Source organism: Pantherophis guttatus, chromosome 1 (assembly GCF_059756535.1).
Source record: "Pantherophis guttatus breed Tessera chromosome 1, ASM5975653v1, whole genome shotgun sequence".
Lineage (NCBI taxonomy): Eukaryota > Metazoa > Chordata > Lepidosauria > Squamata > Colubridae > Pantherophis > Pantherophis guttatus.
In genome coordinates, this window is record NC_142063.1 from 117,271,128 (window position 1) to 117,290,474 (window position 19,347).

General features: G+C 35.3%; 1 protein-coding gene across 2 annotated transcripts in view; it reads left to right on the forward strand.

Annotated features, from left to right (window-relative positions):
* Nucleotides 1-18,013, forward strand: part of NUP160 (nucleoporin 160) — a 38,849-nt gene extending 20,836 nt beyond the window's left edge. For both annotated transcript variants that reach the window (XM_034433822.3, XM_034433825.3), the window contains exons 17-36: nt 96-256; nt 545-678; nt 1,413-1,483; nt 2,886-3,042; nt 3,496-3,565; nt 3,874-3,972; nt 4,412-4,531; nt 4,656-4,751; nt 4,859-4,953; nt 5,571-5,667; nt 5,751-5,856; nt 7,683-7,843; nt 9,987-10,047; nt 10,536-10,646; nt 11,025-11,148; nt 12,015-12,116; nt 13,256-13,397; nt 14,905-15,030; nt 16,271-16,375; nt 17,315-18,013. In XM_034433822.3, coding sequence (XP_034289713.2) covers nt 96-256; nt 545-678; nt 1,413-1,483; nt 2,886-3,042; nt 3,496-3,565; nt 3,874-3,972; nt 4,412-4,531; nt 4,656-4,751; nt 4,859-4,953; nt 5,571-5,667; nt 5,751-5,856; nt 7,683-7,843; nt 9,987-10,047; nt 10,536-10,646; nt 11,025-11,148; nt 12,015-12,116; nt 13,256-13,397; nt 14,905-15,030; nt 16,271-16,375; nt 17,315-17,404 — 2,228 coding nt within the window. In that variant the 3' untranslated portion in view covers nt 17,405-18,013. The remainder of the gene's footprint in view (nt 1-95; nt 257-544; nt 679-1,412; nt 1,484-2,885; nt 3,043-3,495; nt 3,566-3,873; nt 3,973-4,411; nt 4,532-4,655; nt 4,752-4,858; nt 4,954-5,570; nt 5,668-5,750; nt 5,857-7,682; nt 7,844-9,986; nt 10,048-10,535; nt 10,647-11,024; nt 11,149-12,014; nt 12,117-13,255; nt 13,398-14,904; nt 15,031-16,270; nt 16,376-17,314) is intronic.
* The last annotated feature ends 1,334 nt before the right edge of the window (nt 18,014-19,347 follow it).

A 19,347-nucleotide genomic window follows, 5' to 3' on the forward strand; every position in this document is an offset into this window, starting at 1 on the left:
AGAAGAGAACAATATTATCCTCTCCTTCCCGCTGCAACATTCTGATTAAGTAGAAGCAACTTAAGTTAATACATATTTTTTCTCTCTTTCTACAGTTCAGCCCATAAACGTGCGCATGCATCTGTCACAACTTTATGGTAGTAGCACAACAGTAAATATGGTATGTCGGTGTGTGTACAAGATGTCCATGACACGCTTTTTAATTTGCCGGGACCTGTTGATTTTACAGCAGCTCTTACTACGGCTTGGAGATGCTGTGAGTATATCCTCAAACGCTAAAATCCTTCTGAATCCTAAAACACCCTATTTATAAAAAAAACATTAGGGACATATTTTATAATAGGGGGCAAGAAATAGATCAGTAATGGAAAAGTTACCATTTTGCTGGCTATTTTGTAAATAAGGACCATAACATGCAGGAAGTTGCTAATAAATTGCTGTGTGGTGTCCCTGGCATTGAACTTGAATTATTTATGTGTGATCATTGTCTCATTCTCAGTGTTACCAAATTTAACTACAGTTTAATGCTTATTGATTGTATCAGATACTTTTGGGAGGAGATCAGCTATTCCACACTCAGCAGAACTTACTACATCGTACATCTATTTTGTTACTATCTTATTATGTGATAAGGTGGGCAAGTCAGCGATTGGCATCAGATGTTCCTGTTGATGAACTGTAAGTGTTTTATGTTTAGTGTATAAATATATAGGTATATAACAAAGTATATAAAAATGTCTATAAATCATATTTAATTATTTTCCTTTGTATATAAAATAGGAATTTTAATACTTTTTTTTTGCATTGTAAACAATTTATCTGCGACAAGTCTTGCTTATCACCCTATCAGTGTTTCCTTTTACTGCTGCTGTTCTCTTCATAATTTCCTTGCTATATCATCCATCCATCTACCCTTTTCATTTTCTTAGGGATTATTTTAGTCAAACCAACTATTTAAAATTACATTTCCATGGGATTTTGTAAGGAGCTGGTTTTGTGAGGAGATCGAGATTATGGTCTATTATTTAAACAATGTAAAGATGAGTTATGTTATCCTGAATGTCATTTTCATGTATTTCAGTATATAAAATTCTCAAATTGATAAGTATGAAGGTCCATCCATATTTGAAACTGTAGGATTTCATAAAATCTTCATTGTATTATTTTTCAATGATGGATTGTTATTTTAAAAATACGAAAAACAAATTTGATGATATCCAAGAAAATATTTAATATTCTTGTAGAAGGTATTAAGCTTCTATTTTTAAATGTAGATAGAGTTTTGTCTTCCTATTAAACTATTTTTTAAAATTTATTATTTTAAGACTTCCTTCATCCTAGTTACAATTACAATATAGAGTTAGAATTGTATAACTAAGTATGTTAAATGAAAGTAATTGATCTTTTTGTAGGGAATCAAACCTACAGCATCTTTCGGTATTAAAGCTAACAGATTCCACAACAATAACACCACTGAAGCTGGGTAAGAAAAGCTTCTATCTATCTATCTATCTATCTATCTATCTATCTATCTATCTATCTATCTATCTATCTATCTATCTATCTATCTATCTATCTATCTAATTTTATAGTCACCCATCTCCCTTGGAGAGGGGCTGTGGGCAGTGTACAATAATCAATAAAATTAATATTAAAAACAGAATTAATTTAAGATTAAAATGTTTTAAAGTTGTAAAAAAACCCCATAAATTTCAAAATGTGTTTGCCTTTGTTTTAGTATCTAAGTGTTAATTTTGTATTTAATTTCAAATGCTAACATTAATATTAAAGATTTTTCCAGTTGATCAATAATGTTATTAGATTCCTTTATCAGATACATTAAGAAATCACAAAATATTGCTCAGCTGTTAAAACTGATGAGAATCCTTTAAACATTATTAAATAATGTTTATTCTTACTATGAACTTCTTGTCCCACATCCTATACACCCTGTATGTCTTGCGTTTCCATGGCAATCTCCTCTTTCTAGTGTTTTTGCACTCACCCGCCTTCACTTCCCTGACATTTCTGTGCTCATGCTAACCAATGCACCCACTTGGGTGCCTGTGCACACACTACAGCACTTCCTGTCTCCTAGCCTCCCCCAGCTTGTGCATGGCCTGCGCTGGACTTCTCAAAGCATTCCCTGGCTTCTCCCACTCCACTTACGACATCCCCCACAATCCTTGCCTGGGACTTACACTGCTTTCTGCTTAATGATCCACAAGTCTTAAGGTTATGATGACAACTGGGATTACTGGGATTGTCATTGTTGCAGTTATGTGATGTTACGCTTAGCAACAGCAACAACAGGTTCCAATTGCTCTCATAACCCAAGGACTATCTTTATGTTAAAACAGAATTCCCCAACCTTTCTGGGTCGGCGGCCCGGAGTGGGGGGAGGGGAGAAAGGGGGGGTGGTTCTGTGGGAGAGGCAGGCACGTGCCTGCATGCAAACACCTGTTGCTTGTGTGAGTGGGACCACGAGTGCCCACTCGAGTGGGGCCACAAGTGCCCATGATGCTTGAGCAACACTCGTGCAAGCAGGGCCATGAGTGCCCACACGAGTGGGGCCGTAAGCGCCCATGACACTTGAGCAACGCTCATGCAAGCGGAGCCATGAGTGCCCATGCGAGTTGGACTGTGCGTGTGCCCACCACATGGCTTGGTGGCCAATAGACCCGCTACCCAGTAGTGGGCCATGACCATATGTTGGAAACACCTATCTTAAAATAAAAATCCTTTTGATAAAAAATCTTTTATCAAAAATAAAATACAGAAGGGAAAAATAATTTAATTTGGAAGACTGTTTGGCGACTAATAATATAATCTGAAAGTTATTGCTCTGTATTGATTTTTACAATATATTAAAATATTTTTTCTAGTTTCAAGCCCTCAAACAATTGTGGAGCTCTTCTTTCAAGAAGGAGCCCGGAAACTCATAATATCTCAGCTCTTCCAGTCTAATGCAGCCTTGGATGAAACATGTTTGAGTTGGCCTCAAATGTTTTCTGCAATTTCCAGTTATCTTCTGCAGTTTTTGTATCCTTTCAACATATTCCTGACCTGAACAATGGATCATGGGTATGCTTTTTAAGAAAATGAACTAGTGTAGTAGACATGAACTTTTCATTGTTTTACACACACCTACATATAAATAAACCAACCAACCGATTTCAAGTTGCTTTATTGCAGAGGCATCTTTTGTAGAGATAGTAATGAATTCCGCTAGAAATAGATTAATTAGAATCAGCTAATCAGAAGAGAATGAGGTATAGTTGCTCAAGATTGGCTAGTTGTTGATTTCCTAGTTTCTGTTGCATGTTTTTTCTCCTTCCTTTTTGCATTTTAAATAGTACTATTTCATTATTAATATTTTTATTCATTTTTTGAATGAAACAATACTGGAAATATGTAGGCTTGTTCTGAATTTACATGGAGGGCCATTGTCTTATCATAAATTGAAGAAACCTATATTCCTTATGCTGTTTTCAGATGGCCAAGTAATCCTAACTTCCTCTTCCCAGAATGTTTAATGGGGGCTTGTCAGTATGCTCAGTTGCAGGTGAGATGTCTTATGTGGAATACCTTTGGAGTATGTTTTAAACATAAGCAACGTAACTGATGTAATTGGTTATTAGTAAAATGTTGGGGTAGATATAATCACTGAAAACTTTCTTCTCTTCCTCTCAGCTGATACCAGTTGTATTTTGCTTGCTGAAACTTGAATTTCAGAATGCATGACCCAATTTAGTTAGTTGGTAACACTGGTAGCACGCATGTTTAATTGTATTTTAGTGAGAGATACTTATTTAAATCCAATGAAAAGTAAGATTAACCTTTCTCTGTCTAATTGCTTTATTTGTATATCAGGAATATATTCGTTTGCTGGAACCTTGGTGTCATGTGAATGTGGGATCATGCTGCTTTATGATGGGACATTGCTACCTTGTTACAGGAGAAGAACACAAGGTAAATTTATGTATTAAAATCTTTTTTTAAAAAAAAATACTAAGTTGCTAGGTAATGTATTCAGGTTGGTTTGTAATTAATCATCACATTCAAGAAAAGATTCTAAGATATTTTTGAAGGTTTTATGAATGTAGGTCGATCTAATTTAAAACAAATCATCCAAAAAAGAAAAGGATCGACTGCATAACTATCAGCCTCCTCATATCATCTACGTATCATAATTCTATATCACAACTATCCTAAAGAGAAGCTTTCTTTTTTTTTAATTGGGACTATTGGAATACAGAGGGTTGAAACACTATGCATGTCTATGGTTTTGTGGACTGTGTCTACTCTAAGAAGTAACTTTCAGTAACAAACATATATGAGATTGACTAATTTTTACAGCTAATTTTGTAATAGCTGATAATACTTTTTATGGCTTCTGTTTTTCCTCCAGGCTCTGGACTGTTTCTGTCAAGCTGCCTCAGAAGTTGGAAAAGAAGAGTTTTTAGACAGACTAATTAGATCTGAAGAGGTAGAAATGGCTTCTACTCCACAGCTACAATACTACGATAAGGTATTTTTGTTACCAAGCAAAAGTAACACGATCTCATTTGTCCTTGCAATTGCTGCATGTCTTTATAGTATAAACAAAGAGTGAAAGTAAAACATTAGTGGCTGAATACTCTCTCCCTCACTAGGTTTTGCGCCTCTTAGACACTATGGGTCTTCCTGAATTGATCATTCAGCTGGCTACTTTGGCAATCACTGAAGCAGCAGATGATTGGAGAAGTCAGGTAGGAGGCTAAAATGCCCATTTGCCTCATACAGGATCTGTTTGTACCACCCAACTATTTTTTTTAAGTGGTTCTGGGTCATCATAACTACTATATTTATATTGCAGGCTACCCTGAGGACTTGCATTTTCAAACATCATTTAGATTTAGGACATAATAGTCAAGCATATGAAGCTTTGACCCATAATCCAGATCCAAGCAGGTAATGAGATACATCTTCCAGTCACAACTATGAATTATTTAACTATGAATTATTTTATACATTTGTAATAATAGCTGCTTATAAACCATGATATTAAGGATAGAGCCTGTAGAAGAGCTGTTGAATTTTCTTTTTCTTTAATTATTATTTTCAAAACAGCTGGTTCTGTTTTGCAGAAAAAGTGAAAGTTTGGTCATTAATGGAGAAACAAATTGGTGTTCAAAATTAGTCCAAATTTTTGCACTTCAGCGTTAATCATGATTCATGAACAGCTGCACAAATTCCTCTTCTTGCCCTGTTTTTTAAGGGAAACAGAATTATTTATTTAAAAGGTTGTTTAGATAGAAATATGTGACTGTTTTATTCTATGCCTTGATTGATGTTTTACATCTCTTTGTGAAAGAATAGCTGTGTGTAAATGAAAATGCTTAAATAGAAGGCGCTTTTATAATCAGAATTGTATTTTGTTTGCATGTGTATGTGTGTGTAGTGTGGGCTTCTTCATCTGTACCTATATTAGACCTCTGTTGCTTATAGTTGATTGTAAGATAAATTTGTTTATGAACCTTTGCTTCATCTCAATGCTTAAGGGGGAAAAACACCCTTTTCTTTTTCAGGCAACTGGATTGTTTACGACAACTAGTAGTAGTTCTCTGTGAACGCTCCCAATTGCAGGATCTTGTGGAGTTTCCATATGTGAATCTTCATAATGAGGTATATTATCTATTCTCCTTAGTAGCAAGATAAAATTACACAAAATATTTGGCTATGTTTGATAAATATTATTTGTTTTACAGGTTGTGGGAATAATTGAATATCGTGCTCGGGCAGTAGATCTGATGACACATAATTACTATGAATTGCTATATGCTTTCCATATTTATCGTCATAATTATCGGAAAGGTATGAAAGATATATAGAAATGTTGCTTCGCTTATTCATTTTTGTTACCTTTTGTTTAAAAGGTAAATAACCTACCCAAAGGATGATCCTATTAAGTTATAGGTTACCAAAACACAATAGAACAAACAATAACCTTTAAAAATTGTCATGTTAAATTTACATCAGTCACCTATATTTCATGGCTATGCTTGTATTTAATAATTGTTAGAGTGTTGATTCATGTGACATTTGTTAGACACAGTTGTGCAAAAGGACAGTTGTAGAGGGAAAGTTGGTAGGCTTAGTGTATGATACCCAACCCTTCAAGAAATTGCTGATCCTTGCCCCACAAACCATGAGAACAACTGTTAAGTGTTTAGTGTTTTTTCTGTTATACAGAAGAAAACAGGCCTCAATTGTGGCGATAAGTCAAGGACTTATGTATAAGTCGAGGACTACCTGTATTCCTTTGTGAATGGGAAAAATGGGTCCAAAGCTAGTCAGATGATCAGGTGAAAGATATCTTTCACCTGATCATCTGACTAGCTTTGGACCCATTTTTCCCATTCACAAAGGAATACAGGTAGTCCTCGACTTATGGCCACAATTGAGCCCAACATTTCATTGCTAAGCAAGACAGTTAAGTGAGTTGCACCCCACTTTATGAGCTTTTTGTTACAGTTGTTAAATTGGTGCAATAAAGCGAATCATACAGTTGTTAAGTGAATCCAGCTTCCCCCATTGACTTTTGCTTGTCGAAAACCAGTTGAAGTCACAAATGGTGATCACATGACCTCAGGACAGTGCAACTCAAATATACGCCAGTTGCCAAGTGCCCAAATATTGATCATGTGACCAGTACGACAGCTGCAACGATGGTATGAAAATTGGTCATAAGTCACTTTTCTCAGTGCCGTGGTAATTTTGAGCAGTCACTAAACAAACGGTGGTAAGTCAAGGACTACCTGTAAGATCACTGGATGAATGCTCACAAAAATGTTCTATGCCACTCAGCATTTGATTAAGAGAGAGAAACTGGGAAAAGGCCAGCATCTCAGCTAATTCAAAACAGATTAAAAACACATTTTCCCCGAGTTTTTATTCATTTTCAACTAGGAGATGTATGGAATTCTGCAGCCACCCTATTGACAAGGGAAAATATAAGATAATCTAAAAACATGAGAAGCACTTTATTGTTTACCTCTAACAGAGAACATCTCCTTTAATGGTGCTATTTGCCAGTAATAACAAACAGTGCGTTGATATTAAAAGATTTAAGACACCAGGCTAGAACCGGGAGACCGTGAGTTCTAGTCCCACCTTAGCCATGAAAAACCAGCTGGGTGGGTGACCTTAGGTCAGTCACTTTCTCTCAGCCCAACTCATCTCACAGGATTGTTGTTGCTGACACAGTAGCAGGAAAGAGTAATAGATATGTTTGTTGCCTTCAGTTGTGTTACAAAAATAATAAAGGTGAAATATAAATTCAATAATTTTGCAGGTTTGTGGGATATTTTCTTTTTTTCCTCTTTTCTTTCACATTTATATCAATTAGTTCTTCTCTTATATTTCAATGGGGAAAGCAGTGTTTGTGTTTGTCCTCTTAGAATTAGAAACTCCATTTTAAGGTGGTCAGCTCTTGCAGTTACAAATATCTCCTGTTTTAATTTCTGTTCTTTTAAGATGTGAAGGATTTAATTTGGGATAGATACACTTTTTTGTCATACAGTTTTCAAGCTAGTTCTATTTTTTGTTGTTGCCATATATTTTTTTTCTGATCTGAAAATGATAGATCTCAGGGATAGGAGAGCTCTTGTTCTGATGGAAGGGTCTGTTTCCTTCCTCAGCTGGAACAGTAATGTTTGAATATGGAATGCGCCTTGGCAGGGAAGTTCGCACTCTTCCTGGATTACAGAAACAAGCAAACTGTTATCTTGCTGCTATTAACTGTTTACGGCTGATTCGCCCTGAGTATGCATGGATAGTGCAACCAGCTTCTGGTGCTGTGGTAAGAAACTCAGGATTTAATTTCACTAATTTCTCTGAATAGGTTCTTGTTGCTGTGTACAAGCATATTTAAGGTTTCAGCAACCTTGATTGCTACTGTTGAGTCTCTATGCAGTGTTATTTCATAATAAATCTTAGTAACGGAAGTGTAATACACTGTCTACAAATATTGTTTTATTGGAAATAGACCAATAGGTGACCAATATTGGAATAGTCAAGATAATATTCCTTCAGACTAAGCAACTGTTTCTCACCAGATTGTCAGAGATTATCAGAGAGGATTGTCAGAGACATCCTCTCCATGATCGCTTTTCATTGTTACCTTCTGGGAGTAGACTTCATGGTATCTGAAGCAGAACAACTAGATTCTGTAATAGCTTTGCACCATATAGTATCAATCTTGTATAAACTCTCAAAGCTGTTTTTTCTGCTATGTATTTAAGATGGACTATGATTAATATGTGTGTGTTATCTGGGTGCCATTTTTGTTTAATTTGGCACTTTTGGATGCTTCTGCTGTTGTTACTGTTAGCCTTGGGGTGGTGATATTATTTGGTGGATGACATTTTTCTTTGAAGAGCAGTGCTTTGGAATTTCATTTTAATGTGTGCCATTATGTAATAGTACAAGATGATTTTAATGCTTAAGGCAAGAGAAAAATAACTTTCCCTGTGAATGTGACACATTTCATTCATGGGATTATATTGTGACCAAAATTAAACACTTTAGTGTCAATAACTACAGGTAATCCTTCACTTATGACCATTTGGTCAATGGTCACTTATGACCATTTGTTCCCCAACCATTCAAAATTATGACAGTGCTGAACGAATTGTGGTTAGAAGTGATCTTGGAGTTACGGCCATCTCGGTATCCTTGTCGTCACATGATTGTGATCTGAGTGCTGTTTGGCTGCTCTTACAACCAATTGCCAAACATCCCATGATTATGTGATCACCATTTGCAATATTCCCTGCTGCCTTCCCTGGAAAAATCAAAGGAGAAGCCAGCAGTGAAGACTGCAAGTTTTAGCGTAAGTATTCCCCGTTGCTCATCATCTCCAGCCCATCTATGCTCATCTTGCACCAGCCACTTGTACACCCCTGCACACCCTCCCAAAACAGCACTGTACCCCCACACATTTTTCCCAACCCACATGGCACTTCCTTTGCACCCCTGAACTATGGAGCGTCTTTGCACCCTCCCTGTATAGCATTTCTGGCACACCCCTACATGCCCTCTGTAACCCCTCTCCCTACCTCTCAAGTATACTAGGGTACCTCTCAAGAACCACTGTGCATCCTCCCAAGCTCCTCTGCGCTCGCCCTGGCAACTTGTGCCCTCCCATGCACCCTCCACAACCTGCATGGCACCTTTCACCACCCGCATGCACCTTCAATCTCTCTCCCAGCTGGTGGCAGCAACTTGCCAACAGGTCTGGACTTACAACTTCCTGCCTGTTTCCTCTTTGACTGGCAGGAAATTGCCTCACCAATGACAGTGACATTGTCTCACTTAATGATAGCAACTGGGACTTCAGGGATTGCCGATGCCAAGCAATGTAGTCAGGCATTGCATTACATCTGCATTACATCTGCATCGCTTAGCAACAGAAATTTCAGTCCCATTTCTAATCATAAATCAAGGACTACCTATACAATTATGTTACAAGGAAATAGCAAATTCTGGGGCCAGAATAAATTAACAAAATAAGCAAACTTGCATATCTCTTGTGCCCACTTTTCTCTTCCTTCATGATCCAGGTTTAGATAATTTGGTAATTTTAACTTATGGGAATCAAAGAAGAATATTGTATTGAGGATAAATTAGTCAGCAGGCAATGGCAAATAATATAATTTGAGGGAATATGGTATGAAAACGTTTGTGTGTGTGTGTGTAAAATATATACTTGAAGCTCTTGGGCAATTGCTGATGTATTTTCAAGGTTTTAGCCACTCACTAGTATGGCATGAAAATTACTGACTTTATAGCTAAAAGGAACATAAGTGCAACGGATAGGAAGACTTAGTTCACTGAGTATAAGGTTATGCAATGAAACATGAAATAATGGAAGAAATAAACTATTTTCATTATGCATACTGAAGATGCTATAGAGATTGAATGCTTATTCTGTTTGATTCTAGTATGAACGTCCAGGAGCATCCCCAAAAAGAAATCATGATGGAGAATGTGCTGCTGCTCCAAGTAAGTTATATGCTATTTTATTATGAGTAATTACAAATTTGTTTTTCCAAGGTAGCTAGGTTATGTAACCTTTGTATATGGGTCTGGGTTACATGGTTCTGTACCATACAATATTGATTCAGAAGCTTACATTTCCTTGACCTGTTGTAGGAGAAGAACAGGCAAAAGCTTTGGAAATTTAAGAACTAGTCTAAGGAACTGAAGAGGTTTGGGATTTCAAGTTAAGAGTTTCCTGTGTTTTTCAGTGTTATTATTTATGGATAATGGAAAAAAGGAAGATATGCCAGTGGCAGCCTTTTTTTTTTTTTTTTTTTTTGCAACAAGAATAAAAAGATGGCGTGAACAACATAATTTGTCAAATCAAAAGCTTTTCCTAAACTCTTTAGAACAAATTAATGAAATCATGATTTGAATACTGAATTATATTATTCATGGTCTAAATTGTTTTAAATTTATTATAATGAAGTATTAATAAATATTTGACACAGCGGGCAGTCACATTGAAATCTTGGAGCTACGGGACTTAGAAAAAGAATGTATGTTGGCTCACATACGGTTAACTTTGGCACAACATGACCCAACATCAGCTGCTATTACAGGTAACATTGGAATACATATATTAATAGCTCTCTAGCAATAAACAGTTTAGTTTACAAGCTTAGATGATAGTAGCTTGGCAAAAGTCCTATTGAAACCGTCTTTTATTGAGTCTCTGGATAATATTGTCTAATGTAAAATTATAATCTTTGTGACTCACACAACACTATCCTTATGGTGTTGCTATGTATGCAACATAGCATTTTATTAAATGAATATCTGGCTCTTATATGCAGTGTGGATATATGGTGTATTTAATTTTGTATCTGTAAGAGTTCAAATTTACAATAATTTCATTTCTAAAACCATGCTATTAGAATTTATAGTTACATGTTGACACATATAACATTTGTTAATTGGCATATTTATTATCTTTCCAGGAAACTCATCCCCCAAGGAGTTAGTTGCTTTATTGGTGCAGGCTGGTCTCTTCGACACAGCTATTTCTCTCTGCCAGACTTACAAGCTTTCCTTAAGACCTGTGTTTGAGGGTCTTACTTTCAAGTACGTGACAAATTATTGGGGTTCTTTATGGAGTATGAACGCTGCAATATGTTGAATATTTCTTAATTTTTAAATGTTTTGTAAATTTAAAACAGTTCCTTCTTTTTCAGTTGTGAACCAACATTGTAAATTTCCTTTGCCTGTAAATTGAGCCCTGCCAAGGGCTGGAAAGGAAGGAGATTGTGAAATGGAGGAAGAGAATAGGATGTCATACTAAACTGCAATATGATTTGTTTGGTTAGTTGATGTAGTGTTATCTAGTGTGAATTCAGTGGATACACTTTATATCCATAGTTGTGGTCATTGTCACTTGATGAAAAATTTATGGAAGTCCAGAAGGATTCATTACTGGGAACATTGTTTTTGTATCATGCTGACAATGGCCTGGAATGGGTCTGTGGGGTTTTGGGTTATTTTTGGAGACCATTTGTGTCTATGAAAACTTGAATGTATAATGATGAGATAAGATGAATTCAACTTATTAATGTTGGTAGATTTGATATTTACAGTAATTTTAAGGAAGAAAATGCATTTTGCTTTCTGCCTAAGAGCAGTGGAAAAAAGGATTTGATGGACAGATAAGCTGATTCAATCATCTGAGAAACTCATATCTCATCACTCATCAAAATAATAGATGAAAATGATTTAAAATAGGGAGCTCTCCTAATGATGAAACCAGTTCAGATTTGAGCATTAGAAAAAGTAGAATCCCTTCAGACAACTGGACTTGGATTTTGTTCTGTTTCTCAGGATAATCATCTTCATAAAATGGAATGATCTAGATCTCTCTTCCTTTGGCAAAAAAAATAACTCAAGTTTTTTTAAATATTAGTTTTACATACTGTGCTTAATTGTATATACTCTAGGTGTATTAAACTTCAGTTTGGAGGGGAAGCAGTTTTGGCAGAGGCATGGGATTGGCTTGCTGCAAATCAATTGTCATCAGTTATTACAACCAAGAAGAACAGGTAAAGTGTATTTAAATGGTAATCTCATAAATTTGCCTGAAAGTAACATTCTTACTAATAAAATATTGTTCCATTTAAGATTGTTCCTTATCATCCATAACCAAACAAATTTTGTGAAACTTTTGAGGAATGAAATGTTTTTATTTATTTTTTTACCAAATGTCTATACTGCCTATCCCATTTGCATGTGTCTGGAGTCTGGACGGTTTACAGTAAAAGAGTAAAATTATATAAAAGCTGTAGTTAAATACAAGTTAAAAACCATGTTAAAACAAAGTTAAAAGGAACAACTGCAAAGTTAAAAGGCAGAGGGAGCACATTCATACCACTTTTTTATTCTTTAAATCTTGTAATATTAAAAGCTCAAACCTTAATAGAATTCGTTGTTGTGGTCCTTAGTTGCCAACATTTATGTAAAAAGCTGAACAAATGATTTAGGGAAAAGATTGTTCATTGTAACAGAAATACTGGTAGATAAGTAAAGCAGAAAAGAAAACTAAAAAGAAGGAAAGAAATAATAGCAGAAGAGCAAATCTTTTTAAATTAATTGGAGAAGTTGTGCAGGACGTACCAAGATAGCCAAGTCAGGTTACATGAATTTAGAACAAATCCAGTTTAAATGGCACCAATAGTAATATTTGCTATCTAATGCAAAACAAAAAAGAGCCCAGGAATACATTGGGATTGGCAAAAAGTAAACTTAACCTTCCGCCTATTATGACAAAAATGGCAGATAGAAGGAAAAGTTCTCATTGGAACTGGTGCATGTTGGGTAGACATCAGGGTTGTTTCCCTCTGTTCTTGCAACTAGTCTTTAGTCCTGTGTGATTCTGTGACTAATATTTAAAAATGGTTGGGCCTTATAATTGAATCATAACTGTTAAAGGGCATTCACAAAAATGTTAATCGCTTACAAAGACAAAAAAAGCCACCTCAAAGTCGCATTTAGTAACTTAAAAGTAAGCAAAGCAGTATGTGTTAAATTCTAGAAAAGTACAGAAATTGTGTTAATTTGGAAACATATCATGATACCCAAAAACTTTGAGGAAAAGTGTATGTACACAGCCACAAACATGCACATATTTAGAAAAAAAGGGAGACAGCATTGATAATAAATATATTCCAATTGTTTATTGCAGTGCAACAGATGAAGCTTGGCGTCTCTTAGCCTCCTACCTGGACAAGTATAAATCAGAGAATAGCCCATACCATCGTTGTGTAATCAATAAGTTGCTGTCTCATGGTGTTCCCTTACCTAACTGGCTTATCAACAGCTACAAAGTAAATAATTTCAGTTTGTAGAAAATTAATTTGGGCTAGAGGATTCTAGTTAGCAATAAAAAACTTGTCAAAAATTAGTAACAGATTAGAAAGTATGATATATTTGAAAGTAAATTACAGGTAGTCCTTGATTTACAAGAGTTCATTTAGTGACCGTTTAAAGGTACAACAGCATTGAAAAGTGATTTATGACTGTTTTTCATACTTATGATCACTGCAGCATCCCATAGTCATTTGATCAGAATTTGGATGCTTGGCGACTATGATGGTTGCAGTGTCATGTGATCATCTTTTGCAACCGTTTGACAAGCAAAGTCAATGGGAAAGCCAGATTCACTTAGCAGCTATGCAGTGCTGCAGTGATTCACTTAATAACCATGGCAAGAAAGATTGCAAAATGGGGCAGAATTCAAATGTTTTACTTAGCAAGAGAAATTTTGGGCTCAATTGTGGTCGTAAATTGAGGACTACCTCTATATATTTTTCAGGTAATAAACTGATCAGGGACTGTTTTTTCCAGCTAGTATAATCTATTATTTAAATCTGTGAGATATCTTACTGTAGAAACACAATAATAACTGTTGATTTCATATTGGTGAATTAGACAGATGGGGATTCAATTCTCAGTAGAATTAGGCAAAGTCATTTTAATCAGAATTGCCAACTGTTATCCAGGAATGGTACTTTCCTACAAGTGTTCTTTTCCCAATTTAGAATCAGCTTGTCCACAGAGATTAGTAATTTTTATATTCTCTGGATTTACTTTAAGTTTCTTAGTCTGCTACTCAGATTAAATGCTTCAGGATTTTAATTGTTCAGCAGTAAGATTAAAAAAAGAGAAATAGGCACTCCAGTTTTCAATTTTTGAATGACCTTTCCTAACCATCCTTTATGAAATTGCTAAGAGTAATCAGACCTGACCAAGAGTAATCTGACCATCAGACAGAATGAGAACCATAACAGTATAGAGCTTCTTAAATTCATATTGGTCAGTGGCCCAGAAAAATATCATTTGTATCAATAGCTATTAGGAGATATAATAGAAATAATACAGACCGATTCCTCATAGCTTGTAGTGTAGGTGATTCATCCAAATGAAGAAAGCTAATTCCATCACAGTAAGTTTTTTTTAAATTCCAGCATTTGTTAAATAAATAATTTGCAGATTTTTAAGATGGTGAAAATAGGAAGAAATATGCAAATCTCAGAAGAAAAGAATGAGAGGAAGATAGGTGATTGGGGTGGTAGCAGATTAGATGTGTCACGCTCAAAGTCATGGATTTTTGTGGCAGCAGCCAAATAGGAAAGGCTTTGGGGAGATCAGGGTGATATGGAACATGTTATACTCTATTCCATCAGTATCTTTACCAGAACACACATGTTCTGGTTCAAACTACATGGAATTATCTAGTTCTTTTTGCGGATCCTTATGTAAGGAGGATATTGCTTTAACTTAAAGCTACCAATGATAGTTGATGTCTGATGATTTCCACTTGTTCCTCTACAGAAGGTAGATGCTGCTGAACTTCTCCGACTCTATTTGAATTATGATCTCCTAGAAGAAGCTGTGGATTTGGTGTTGGAGTACGTGGATGCCTTACTTGGGAAAGGACATGATTACTTTGGGATTGAGGTACATGGGAAATGTCTTGTCATTCCTTCCCTTTAAATGGAATAAAATGATTAAATATAATTAAATATTCCATAATGAAAGCATCTTATTGCAGTAGAGCCTTTAAAAATTTGTATCTGTCTATTTGTTGGAATATGGCTGAACTGAGGTATAATTCAGATAAGCTTGTGATCTTGATTAGGGAAGAGAGAAATGGGCAGGGTTTTGGGGGGGGGAAACCAAGTTTGCAGTCTGTATCAAACTTAGTTGTTCATATCTAGGTACTGTGTCAAGTCTGATTTGGAAAGAAATCTGTATACTGTGTATGCAGGCTCTGTCAATGGAAGCAGTTTCTGCTGATGGAATAGGAGACAAATTCTCTTCAAAATATCAAAATCTGTAGAAGGCCTCCAGAAACAATACATCAAAATAATAATAATAATAATAATAATAATAATAATAATAATAATAATAATAATAATAATAATAATAATAATAATAATAATAATTATTATTATTATTATTATTATTATTATTATTATTATTATTATTATTATTATTATTTTATTTCTATACCGCCCTTCTCCCGAAGGACTCAGGGCGGTGTACAGCCTATTTAAAGACACAAGACAAAACAGCAGTTAAAAATTAAAATAATTAAATAGATTTGGCTCAATTTAAAACCCCAGAAATTTAAAATACCCCAATTTATTTTTTCATGACATCTGGCAAAAATCCGCATACCTTACAAAGAGAGAAAACATAAAATAATCCATGACTTGTTTTAGATTTATTTCTCTTCTTAGTGATAGATGACATGACAACTATGAAACAAATTCTTTAAAGTCCTGGCATGTACCAATGGTGAGCTATAAGAAGGATGGGTTTGGGGCTAGCCATGAGCCATGGTGAGCTGATAGTTGGAGTGCACTCATATACCCTATACAGTCATACCAGATCTGTCTTGGTTATGTCCACTGCCTTAATGTGTTGGCCTTGTAAATCATTGCTTTATTAATAATAGAAATATGTACAATAATTTTCCTTTTTTTAATATAGAATTTGGGGAAGGTGTTTTATTTTTCTGTTTCAGGACAGAATTCAACCCCTTTAAAATTTTACTCAGTCTTACTGAGTGGTAAATATTGTGGGGTTTTTTTTCTTTTTTACTTGAAGTTAAAGAGCATTCAAAATCCTAAATCGTTGGCATTTGGATACCATATACATTTAATTAATATTAATAATATTTCTTTCCTTATAGTTCCCATTATCAGCTACAACTCCAATTGTCTGGCTTCCCTATTCTGCAATTGACCAGCTTCTTCAGGTACTAGGAGAAAACACAACCAATCATCATAATGCAATGGTAAGTAAAACTACAAAAGTAGAATTGCCTATTGAATTAAAAAGACTTTTATTACATATTTAATTTGCTTTTAAAAATGAATTAATAAAAGGATATACATTCAAAGAGTTATGTAATCTGAATATACGGAAGCTTTATATGAGTAGATTTTAGAGGAGCACTCTAAAATGAGCAAGAAACTGATGCTTTTAAATTGGTTTAATATCCTAGCTTGTTTTTAAAGCTACAAAACATGTTTCAGTTTAGATAAAATGGAGATTGATAATTACTTTTAAATTTCCTACTTTAATCCTGGTTCCTTAGGCCAAAGGGACTAAATTTATGTGGTAAAGACTTGTGTATATTTCAAGATAAATGTCTAAAAATCTAGTAACACTCATTATATGTTAAATTATTGCTGATAGGTAGAATTCAACTGTAGTTAGATGTTTACAAATACATGTTACAACTATGTCCTTGCTGGGTTTCAGTTTTTATTGAAGCTCACACACTTATCCTAATATCCTGCCAAATGTAGGAAGGAAGGGCAGGGCAGGGCAGGATTATACTCCAAATTGTTCTACTTTGGGAAAATCAGTACTGCTTCATAAAAATTAGTTAGCTTATAGTTTTTCTTCTTCCTTATGATCAAAGGGTTTTATAAAGCTTATATCTTTGCAATTAGCCAGTTCCTCCATCTATATGCAGCCTTTGGCCTTCTTCTTGTGAGGAAATTTTGCATTTTTAACTGCATTGTAAATTTCTGAGAATCAAAGAAAGATTCTGTGCTTTTTACTTAATACTTTTATAACAGGTTTTCATTGTTATAAGTAATTACAGGAGGCAGTAGTGTCTAAGGAAAAGGAATAGAAGTGTAATCCTATTAAAGGGTAATCCTATTTTTTTCATTCTTCATCTTTCCAATGTTCCTAAAAGGATTATGCCGTTTTTCTCTTTCAGCTTTATCAAAAAGTGCGTGACAAATTAGAAGTCTACCAAAAGCAGGTTGATAAGGCAACTCGGGTTCAACTTCTGTATTGTCGAAACTAGAAACAATCTTGATCTGAGTGTGACCTCTCCAAATCACCTTGTGCCTGAAGGCCCTTGGGACAAAATTACAAAAATTGCTTTAAAGTAGGATTTCTCAACCTGGGTAACTCTCAAGTGTGTGGACTTCAATTCTCAGAATTCTCATCAAAGGCCAGATTGACTGAATTCTGGGATTTGAAGTCCACACATCTGGAAATTGCCATGGCTGGAAAATGCTGCTTTAAATTATTCTGTGTAACTGGCATGAAGGTATATGTAAAGCTTTTGCTTTGCAAGAACTGACTAGGATCATGGGGTGTCTTATGCACTGCTGGTGGTGCTATTATTATAAATTCTATTTTTTCATAAGACTTAAAACATTCCCTATCAGGGAATGGTGAACTTTTTTTAGTATGGGGATGCTGAATTAAATTAAGCTTCAGTTTGTACTAAGCTGGATGCCAGTAATTACCTGTAATGAAAAATTGTTTGTATATTGCATGTTCCTACAGCTTTTCTACTGAAATATTTTGTATGATCTCCTTTGTTCTGTACCATGTATGGGCACTAACAATGGTTTTATTTATTGTAACAATTTTTGAATTACCTTTAATAAAATGTTTTGTTTTACATTTTCAGATTAATTTTAACAACAAAATAAATATTGAAATTTTATATTGTTAAAGAAGAAAAGTTTGTTTTAAAAAAGCAAATAAAAAGTATGAACCAATATTCTCAAAAAAGAATAGAAAACTATTTAGCTTCAGTGCATCATCTTCAATATTCTTCAGATATTCTTTCAGTACTCTTTTTTCCTCCTCAACTATCTGATGTGCTTGCAACATTCGATGCTCACTTATTTTCTCCTTCGTAAAGAGAGAGTCAAATCGCTGCATGAATGAAGGGCATGGCAATCTATTTGCACTTACATCTATGGAGATTCTCAGCCATCCAGGTCAAGGTTATCCGAAAGGTGCTTTTTCGAGAGGCAACTAGACTTTCTGGTCTTTCTTTGAAGATGTTTCACTTCTGATCCAAGAAGCTTCTTCAGCTCAGAGCTTGGATGAGAAGTGAAACGTCTTCAAAGAAAACCCAAAAAATCTAGTTGCCTCTTGAAAAAGCACCTTTGGAAAGTCAATGGGGAAACTGGCAAGGAAAGTTATAAGTAGCTGCTGCTACTACTGCCTGCTAAACTATTTTCTCTCTCCTCCATGTATGGTGAAAAGAACAGGAGGTGGAAATCCGTTATCAAGCTGCAATAATAAAGCTTGAGTCTTCGGTGTGTTTCATCTTTCTAGCCCAGAGCACAAGTTCCCTTCTACACAGCTCATCACCTGAACTTTCTTCTGCACTTGGAAAAATTTCACTCCATCTGCTTAACAACTGCAACTAGGAAAGCCAGGATTGCAGTTATTGACCATAGCAGTTGTGCCATGTCTGTTAACAGCTACTTTGCTCAGTAAACCAGCTTCTGTTACCAAGCGTGGTCTTAAGCCAAAGCTCATTTATATTCTTAACCACTCTTCTCTGCAGATAAGTTATTGGTGCTCACAATTATCCGATTTTAGTAAAATATTAGCCAATCCAACATGTAGGAAGAAAAATCCATCTGGTTCAGTTCCAAGCCGGGAGAAAGGTGCTTGAAACAAAATGGAGGCCGATTGGAAAGAAAGTTGGTTTATTGATGAACAGAACCATATAGTGCAGTTCTGGGACAGCTGACAAAATGAGAGTAGGGTGGATTTTTATACCTTTTTTATTTCTATGGGGTTGTGGATGGCTCTATAGGCAAAAGGAGAAATTCAAATCCTAGGTGTTTGCCTGAGCTAATCTTGTCTTGCCTAATTGCTTAACTGGAGTTTCTGTCTGACCCAGTCTTTCTGAATGGAATCTGTATTTCTAAAAGCTGCCTCCCTCAAGTTTCCGTTTGGGGAAGGGAGACTGGTGCTGGTTTCTGCCTCCCT